Raw genomic sequence first — 10,443 nt, forward strand, 5'->3', positions numbered from 1 at the left:
TCTCAAATAAAACGCTTCCACATTTAATAAACCTTACGTGGTGCAAATCTAAATTGCTCGAGGACCTAATACAAATACCAAAAATAGAGTGGGAAAAAAGGGACTCGCTACTATCACCCAGGATTGTGATGGAATAGATAAAATTTCTTCATATATTCTTAACCAGAAATCTTGGAATTAAGCTCTGAAAATAAAAAAGATTCTCATAGAAAGTGTTTGCCCTTTAATGAGTCTTACGCTATGCAATTACTCGAGGCCCTAATACAAATAGTGTTAAAAAATAAAATAAAAAAAAAAGGACTCGCTACTAGTAATGGGACATTCACCTTAAAATGACAAGTAGACGAGATGGGGAGATGGGAGATTCATCCGCTGAAAAAGCAGGCCCTAGGTCCCCTGGGGCCAAGTCCTCACTATCCAACTATCTCCATCTTATCATTTCTATCTTTCCTCTAACAGATTTCAAAGGGTCTTTTGAAAGCTAAATGCCTCCAACCTCCCATAATCATGCCTTTATTCATTTTGGTTTTCTCTTTTATCATTATCAAAAACAGTATTGCACCTACTATTGTTTTGAAACCGTGAGCGCAAGAACAACAACAAACTCAGTCTAATCCTACAAGTGAGTTTGGGGAGGGTAAAGTATATGCAGACCTTATCCCTACCTTGTGAACATCGAGAAGTTGTTTCCGATAGACCCTCGGCTCTAAGAACAGTGAGACTTTGTAACAGTGAGTGCAGTTTCAATATTTGAAGACCGTCGTCGTCGTCACTCGCTCGGCTCAGCTTTGACTTCGGATTTGGATTTGGATTTGGATTTGCATTTGGTCAAAGATCGATTGATTGATTAATTTTTTTGGACAAAATTCCTTTCAATTATTTAATTAATTAATTAAATTAATTTACGAAAATTCAATCCGAAATAATCCATGACCCGCGACCCGGTCCGTTCCGGCCCCTTTTCTTTCCCGGATTATTTTAAATCCGTTTGACTGTTTTTCCTGCAATATTTCAACAGAAATATTCCTACCTGTTCCAACAGTTATGGCAGTTTCTGAAAGGTTGCAAACCTTTTCAGAAGCAATGCCAAATGGTCTATAAATATGTCTTGAATCCCAAAATCTTTACTTACTAAATTTTCTGATTATCTTCTTCTTCTTCTTCACAACATTTTCTAGTGTGTTTTGCGACCATTGAATGGTTCGAAGTTCACCGGAGTTTTTGGTACCAATACGCTGGTGAGTTAAATCGTTCTATCGTGGGAGGATAATATTCCAACAGTTCGGGTACTTGAGGGGAATAATTTTTTTAAGGACACACTGTGCATTCAGTGGGCTCGCTTTATTCCAATATTGTTTTTCCAGAATTTATTTCGTGAAACTGATTCTACTAACTTTCTGTTTCTTTTTCTGTTTCAGAAAGTTTAATGGTTTTTTATTGTTTATTACAGTAATACAGAGTGATTAACAATCTTAAGAAAATTAATTTATTGTATTCTGTATTCTGTTTGTGGAGATTAAAACCTCGGTGGTTTTCTACTCCTTCTGAATTTTACTATTCTGACTTGAAGATATAAAATTTTTATCAGAATATTGAAATTCAGAAATGATTTGAAGAACATAAAAATTTCATCATTTTCTGTAAAACAAATATAAAAACTTTGAGTTTTTATTTATTAAACGTACTGTTTATTGTAAATTACAGTATTGTTTACCATTCTGTTTTCTGTCATTAATTGAACTCTTCTGTTATTGACAGTGATAAATAGTAATTGATAACGGGAATCCTTCTGCGACTGTTGTGGCAACGACGATAGCCCCTCAAGCCGAACTGTTATTCCATCGGCCGAGAAATCGGAGAAATTTTCTGGAGCGAACTGCTGTTCCAAATTTTCTACTTCCTTTGGACCAGATTTTGTGACATTCTTGCTTGAAAATGAACCTCAAACTTTTAAAGCAGTTATGTCATTTTCTGATTCAGCGTTTTAGAAAGAGGCAGTCAATAGTGAGATTTAAATTAATTTTGGATAACCATACACGGGAATTGGTTGATCTTCCTCAGGAAAATAAGCCTTTAGGTTCGAAATGGATATTTAAACAGAAAAAGAAAGCTGATGGCACTATTGACAAATATAAGGCAAGACTTGTTGTCAAAGGTTATAGACAAAAGGAAGGCCTTAATTAATTTGATACTTACTCGCCAGTAATGAGGATAACATCTATTAGGTTGTTAGTGGTACTAGCGGCCATGTATGGTCTTGAAATATATCAAATGGATGTTAAAACAGCTTTCTTAAATGGAGAATTGAAGGAAGATATTTACATAGAACAACCTGAGGGTTTTGTGGTTCCTGGTAAAGAAAGAAAAGTGTGCAAACTTGTTAAGTCGCTTTATGGACTTAAACAAGCACCTAAACAATGGCATGTCAAATTTGACCAAACAATCTTGGCAAGTGGGTTTAAAATCAACGAGTGTGACAAATGTGTTTACATTAAAAATACTCCAGGACATGAAGTCATTGTTTGTTTATATGTTAATGACATGTTGATAATGAGCAAAAATATGGCAGATATAAATGCTACTAGGCGCATGTTGGCTAGCAAATTCGACATGAAAGACTTAGGAGTTGCTGATGTGATCTTAGGAATCAGAATTCACAAGACTCCACAAGGTCTAGCATTATCACAGTCTCACTACATTGAAAAGGTACTTGAAAAGTTCAAGTATTTGGATTTCAAAATTGCCAAGACTCCAATTGACGTGAGTTATGCACTTCAAAAGAATGAAGGTGAAAGTGACTCACAACTGGACTATGCAAGAGTATTGGGAAGTTTGATGTATATCATGAATTATACGCGACCAGATATATCATGTGCTATTAGTAAACTGAGTCGGTATACAAGTAATCCCAATCAAATACATTGGATGGCAATGAAACGAGTTTTGGGGTATCTCAAACATACCCAAAATTACGCTTTGTTTTATAACAAATATCCCTCCGTGATCGAGGGATATAGTGATGCAAATTGGATCACTGGATCATCTGAAGTTAAATCCACAAGTGGATATATTTTCACAATTGGGGGTGGAGTAGTGTCTTAAAAATCATCCAAACAAACGTGCATCGCCCATTCTACAATGGAATCTGAATTCATATCTTTAGATAAGGCCGGTGAAGAAACTGAATGGCTCCGGAATTTCTTGGAAGATATTCTATTTTGGCCCAAAGCTTTGGCACCTATTTATATACATTGTGATAGCCAAGCGGCAATAGGCAGGGCAGGGAGCGTTATGTATAACGAAAAATCTCGTCATATACGACGGAGACACAATACCGTTAGACAACTACTCTCTAGTGGTGTTATCACGATTGACTACGTAAAGTCAAGAGATAACGTGTCGGATTCACTTACAAAAGGCCTAGCTAGATAGGCAGTTGAAAGATCATCAAAGGGAATGGGATTAAGGCCTAGGACAAGTCACCATGGTGGTAACTCTACCTAGCAGACTGGAGATCCCAAGAGCTAGGTTCAAAGAGATCAAACAAAGTTATGAATGACGGCTCAACATTGTCAAATAACTCAACACATTCTCGTGATGAAGACAATGTTCATAAATCGAGGTAAAGCATTAAGGCTTTTTGATGAGTCAATAAAGCTTAAAGCTTTTTAATGATTTGCTAAGTCTGGCAGGATATGACCAGATAGTGTGTCTATAGGATTACACGTTTATAAATTACCTATGTGAGTGTGAAGTGTAAGCCGCTTCAAGGGGAATGAAAGTAAAGGCCCATTCTCTAAGCACTCATGAAACCAGGCAGTGTTCATGGCTGAAACGAACACAACCGTGAGAACCATAGATGGTTAAGGATTAATTGTGTGACTTGTGTTATCTAGGTATACAACAAAGCTCGACGGTTCAAAGATATCAAATCTACCGATTGACCGAGTATATCCGATATAAGTTCACTACGGAAAGTTCAAAGGAAAACCTACTTATCTAGATGCAATTAATTCTTGCATGTAAAACACACATGCGTCCGTGCATTCCTTTATTTTATAGCCATTCCCCATTCATATGGGAGATTGTTGGGCTTTTAAGCTTGGTTTAGCTTAATTTTAAGCTTGGTGTAGCTTAAAGAGGGTGAATGAAAAATTGAGGGAAAATAAAATATTTGAGTTTTCCTCCTTGGAAAAGAGACATTGTCCCATATTGGAAGAAGAAAAGACTTTTGATGGGTATATATACAATTGCTCTTCTTCTAGATCTTAAATAGTTAAGAAGAAAGCAAGCCCCGCGCCGTCGTCGCTCGCTCGACTTCGGCTTCGGCTTCGGTCAAAGATCGATTGATTGATTGATCTTTTTGGACAAAATTTCTTTTAATTATTTAATTAATTAATTAAATTAATTTACGAAAATTCAATCCGGAATAATCCATGATCCGCGATCTGGTTCGTTCCGGCCCGTTTTCTTTTTCGGATTATTTTAAATCCATTTTTCTGTTTTTCCCGCAATATTTCAACAGAAATATTCCCACCTGTTCCAACAACTATGGCAGTTTCTGAAAGGTTGCAAACCTTTTCAGAAGCAGTGCCAAATGATCTATAAATATGCCTTGAATCCCAGAATTTTTACTTACTAAATTTTCTGATTATCTTCTTCTTGTTCTTCTGCACAACATTTTTCAGTGTGTTTTGCGACCATTGAGTTGCTCGAAGTTCATCGGAGTTTTTGGTACCAATATGCTGGTGAGTTAAATCGTTCTATCGTGGGAGGATAATATTCCAATACCTCGGGTACTTGAGGGGAATAATTTCCTTAAGGACACACTGTGCATTCAGTGGGCTCGATTTATTCCAATATTATTTTTTCAGAATTTATTTCGTGAAACTGGTTCTACTAACTTTCTGTTTCTTTTTCTATTTCAGAAAGTTTAATGGTTTTTTATTATTTATTACAGTAATACAGTGTGACTAACAGGTTCCCTTTCAATTTTTATATACAATTCAATTTTTTCTTCTTTCTATATAAAATATAAATCTCATTAGCCTTTCTATAATAGGACTATAGACTATATACTCAGTACGTTAAACACTATATATATCTAATTACCTAGCAGTTGTTAGCTTTTTATAATTTCATACATATTCATAGTGATACCTTTTGTTACTTTCTTTCTTTGTGGAACCCCACTTATTCTACTCATTTTTAGGACATACCAGTAATCTTTCTCTTTCTATGCAGGTGGCTGGCTCTTCTCGTTGTATAGTAAATATTGCCCGCACCATAACTGCATAAAATGACATTCCAACGTTATTTTTAGTTATATTTTTTTTTAAAATCAAGTACCATCCTTTTTGTATTTTTCTCATGTGCCCCCTTCATTTTTTTCTTGACTTATATAAGTTCCTCTATCTGTCTTTCTCTGTCTCTGCACTTACATTTATTTATTCATGTACTAGTTTTCTGCTATATAGTAAGAGTAGGACAAAACAAAAAATTATTTCCATGCCAGACGACATGAGTATTTCTGTAAATGGACAATCTCAAGTTCCACCTGGATTCAGATTCCATCCAACAGAAGAGGAACTACTTCAGTACTACTTGAAGAAGAAAGTTGCAAATGAGAAGATTGATTTGGATGTTATCCAAGAAGTTGATCTCAATAAGCTTGAGCCTTGGGATATTCAAGGTATTTGTTTCATATTCGACAACTTATATACACTGAAAGTGTAAAATATTTTTAACATATTGTGGCGTGTCATGTTTAACATATTGTGGTGTGTAAGTTTTAACATATTGTAGTGTGTAATCTACCTTATTTTCTTGGTTTCTGTTCCCACCTCTTATGGACGATTACATACCGTTATCATTTAGGTGGCCTATAATTTCAAAATTCTTATTCGTTGTTGGTGAAGGGAGTCTTGGCGTAACTGGTAAAGTTGTTGCCATGTGACCAGGAAGTCACGGGTTCGAGCGGTGGAAACAGCCTCTTGCAGAAATGCAGGGTAAGGCTGCATACAATAGACCCCTATGATTCGGCCCTTCCATGAACTCCGCGCATAGCGGGAGCTCAGTGCACTAGAGTCTGGACTGCCCTTTTTTGTTTTTATTCGTTGTTGGTGTATAGAAATTGAACTCAATTATTTTTCTTTGTTATCACTCATCAACATAGCAATAAAAACTTTAAGGGATGAATAACAAGGCACTTTTTTCTAACTTTGCAGAGAAATGCAAAATTGGATCAACTCCACAAAATGATTGGTATTTTTTCAGTCACAAGGATAAAAAGTATCCAACAGGTACAAGGACAAACAGAGCAACTGCTGCTGGATTTTGGAAAGCTACAGGGCGTGACAAAGTCATTTATTCTAATTCTAGAAGGATTGGTATGAGAAAGACTCTGGTTTTCTACAAAGGCAGAGCTCCTCATGGTCAAAAATCTGACTGGATTATGCATGAGTATAGATTGGATGATCACATCAATGATCACTCTTGTAACATTGTAAGTAAATCACACTTCTTTTCTCTCCTTAAATTGTTATTCCCTCTATTTCATTTTATATGGCATTACGGCTTTTAGTCCGTCTTATTTTTTTATTGTTCGTAGAGTTATATTTCTTCTGGTTATTTCTTTCACTTCAGTTATTTTATTATATCGTTGTTCTTATTGTCTGTTGCTATTGCTTCTTTTCATTTGTTTTTGAGTCAAGGGCGTTCGAAAACAGCATCTCTACCTCCACAAGGTATGGGTAAGATTTGCGTACATACTATCCTCCCCAGACCCCACTCGTGAGATTATACTGGGTATGTTGTTGTTGTTATATTTTTTAGTCCGTTTCAAAAATACGTGTTTTCATATCCAAAAATTATTTTACTTTAAACTTCTCATTTTATCTTTAATATCATGGTTTTATAGTCATGAGAATATCATGATATATTTAAGACAACAAGTATTGATGGTAAATTTTGTATGTGTCAAAAGTCTTTCTTTCATAAGTTACGTGCACATTCGAACACCGTCATAGAAACTGAAACAGAAAAGAACTCCGTTCGTATCGCCATTATTTTACTATTATTACTCTTTCAATATAGAAGTTGAACTCATTAATTAACATATTACTTAGTTGATTTTATTGTGATTTTAAGGTTTGCAATGTTTCAATGGGGGAGTCAACACAAGAAGAAGGTTGGGTTGTTTGTCGCATATTCAAGAAGAAAAATCACTTCAAATCTCTTGAAATGGTCAATCCCTCAATTTCAGACACAAGAATAAATCAAAGACTATATCCTAATGATGAAGGAGCTTTAGAACAACTACTTCAATATATGAGAAACACATGCAAAGAAGAAAACCATGCAAATTATGACATTAATTTCAATGACAAATTCATGCAACTTCCAACCCTAGATAGCCCAAATTCCTCTTATGGAGATTTTCCAAAATCTATAAATTCTGAAGGAGGTTTGAATAATTGGATTGCAGTTGATCGTCTTGTTGCTTCACATCTTAATGGCCAAACAAATGATAATTATAACCATGATTATCAGCACCAATACAGTAGCAATGGGGGAGGTGGCACTACTCATAATCATGATTATAATGAAGAGTGTGATCTTTGGAATTTTTCAAGAGTATCAACTAATGATCACTCGTTATGCCACGTGTCTAATATTCCTGTTTGATGGGACGAACCGAAGGAAGACAACAATATACTTAATAATCATGTTTTGTATTAAAGTCATAATGTTTAATCATGATATATTGTGTTTGATGTAAATAATATATACTCTTTTACACGATTAAAGTTGGGTCTATATAAAATGGATTGGCTTTTTAATCCATTGCAAATAAATTTACTACCACGTTTACTGTGGTAGTCGGCAGCTAACATTGAGTGTTATTTTTTATTGGCTCGTCGCATGGTTCAAGCCATATATAAAGGAGAACTTTACATGTCACAATTTAAAAGAAATACTATAACAAATTCTTAGCATAAAACTAAATATTATAGTTGTGGCAGGAAAATATTTATATTTGTAGCACACAGTTCTATTAAAATAGAAATATTAATTATTAATCTCTAAACATAAGCAATTTGAATGGAAAGTCAATAATTCTTTGTACAAAAAATCATGCCTTTTTCCTCTTTATCTATTAGCTTTCATTCTTTTTCTTTATCTTCTTAATTTTGTTTTATGCCGAAACCAATATATTTTCTAAATTTATTCCATTCGTTTTCTTTTTAATTATCTTTCTTAAGTTTTTCTCTTCCTTCTTTTTTTTTATTTCTTAACATAAAGATCTTACTTCGATAATAATATATGTTAATATATACAAAACGTATATATGAAAAATATACATTGAATTAACACATATAAAATATACAAAAAAATATACATAAAAAATTCATCTTCAATTAAGATGACACTTAGACATGTGAAATATACATAAAATAATATATCTTAAATTTAATTAAGATGGCATATAAATATACATAAAAAATACATCCTGAATTAAAATGACACTTGACATATAAAATATATTCGAAATATACATTAAAATACATCTTAAAATAAGATGGCACTTCACAAATAAATATACAATAATTATATACATAAAAATACATTTTGAATTAAAGTGATACTTGATATACAAAGTATAAAAGACGTATAAATCAATACATCTTGAATTTAGGTGGCATTCACATATGCATCAGATTTTTAAAAATGGAGTGAAGAAGATGAATGTTGGAAAGGGAGAATGGAGATGGACAAAAAAAGTACTTCCTGTGATTATTGAGTCAGTTAACCTATTAAATATTGAACTTAATTTTTATAATATACTAATAATGAAAAAAAGTTCTCTTTATGAAATAAACAATAAATAATGCTATTTTTTTTAAATACTAGTTAAAAAAAGGACCAAGCGTGTAAAAAAGATATATATTATATATATAGATACATAAGATATAAATATTAATTGCATGTACACAAATTTAAACATATTTAATCATAAAATTTAACTAATAGACACTCTATATAAATAGAGGTTATTCCGTTTCTAAAGTTATTTGAAGAATAATATAAATCATGCAATACATGTGCTTAAATGGCGTATCATCCACACTTAAACATACAAGTTGGTATAAAAGTTAACGCTCGTTTCAATTATTAGTGCTATATTATGATGAATATTTGAACGGTATATTATATGTATATCAATTTCAACGCTAATCTCTTCTATAGTTCTTGATTAAATCTATCGTGTATTATACTCCATAAATCTTTTCACTATGACTTACCACTTCAAACTTCAAAGTGGATTTTTAATGTACTACCTAGGAGAGGCGATTTAAGCCCAAACTCATTCAATCCGTCCAACACGTCCAAGGTTGGACACCTCGTTGACATGTCCATTATTGAACCCAACCCATCTTGACCGAGTCCATCTAAAGTTTGGTTAATTTTTAGCCCAAATTGATTCATGAGCAATTTCGCTAAAATATAAAAGGGCGGTCAGGTCCACTAAGCTCTCGTTGCCCTTTTATATGTTTAAAATAATTCTTTTTTGTTTGATATGTTATATACGGCCATAATAAAAGAAAAGAAGTATTATTTGGTAATTAAACAACTCATAAGAAAACAACACTCATTAATCAAAGTTTGGTATGACTTGGATGGGTTGGGTTATGATCCAAATTTTAGTCTATCTTGATTCAGTCCATCTCAGCCCAAATAATCTTTGGGCACGTCAATAACTCACCCATTTATTGACTCACCCATTTAGACTCGCCCAAAATCAGTTCAACCTCCTTTGATAACCATATGTTTTTCATCAATTTGTATTTCTAGATATTCCAGCTTCATAGTGTAGTAATGTAGTAATAAGCAGTCATATTCATTGATAGGGATTTTCCATCACTTATCTAATAACATAAACGACTAAAATAAACCAATGATAATGAAATTTAAAATGACACCTGCAATTTTCCCAATTTCCATGCATGGCAAAAGGTTTTCCGAAGCCGTGGGCTATCCGTGAAACATAGGCTATTACGCTGTTTTGGAACTCTATGAATTTCAGGCAAATTTTCAAAAAATGACGAAACATTGAAGTCAACAAAGGGGAAAAACAAGAAAAATATTTTAGATGCTTGATGTGCTCAGCATTGATGTCAAGCTTCGTGTATAGAATCGATTTTGTTAGGAATCATTTTATTTGGAACAATCCGGCGTGAATCCGAATTTAATCGGGTGTCAGTATCGAGTGAGAACCAAAAAAAATCGTACATATAACTTTTTATGATATGTCTCATCCACACGAAAGATGTTTCTTGTTTTATTTTGTGTATTGTATTCTAGATTTTGATAGTTTTTGTTATGCGTCCCAACTAATTGAGCATAAAGATATCTTAGCATTTTTTGGGTTTTTCAATCAAA

The 10,443-nt window shown here is 33.5% G+C and overlaps 1 protein-coding gene across 1 annotated transcript; it reads left to right on the forward strand.

Annotated features, from left to right (window-relative positions):
- The first annotated feature begins 5,339 nt into the window (after positions 1 to 5,339).
- On the forward strand, positions 5,340 to 7,808 carry LOC104108018 (NAC domain-containing protein 43). The gene is made up of 3 exons (XM_009616975.4): positions 5,340 to 5,692; positions 6,228 to 6,505; positions 7,150 to 7,808. Exons 1-3 carry the CDS (start codon positions 5,371 to 5,373, stop codon positions 7,684 to 7,686), a joined length of 1,137 nt encoding a protein of 378 aa, XP_009615270.1. The 5' UTR covers positions 5,340 to 5,370; the 3' UTR covers positions 7,687 to 7,808.
- Positions 7,809 to 10,443: the final 2,635 nt, after the last annotated feature.

The sequence above is a fragment of the Nicotiana tomentosiformis genome, chromosome 8 (assembly GCF_000390325.3).
Source record: "Nicotiana tomentosiformis chromosome 8, ASM39032v3, whole genome shotgun sequence".
NCBI classification, from domain to species: Eukaryota; Viridiplantae; Streptophyta; class Magnoliopsida; order Solanales; family Solanaceae; genus Nicotiana; species Nicotiana tomentosiformis.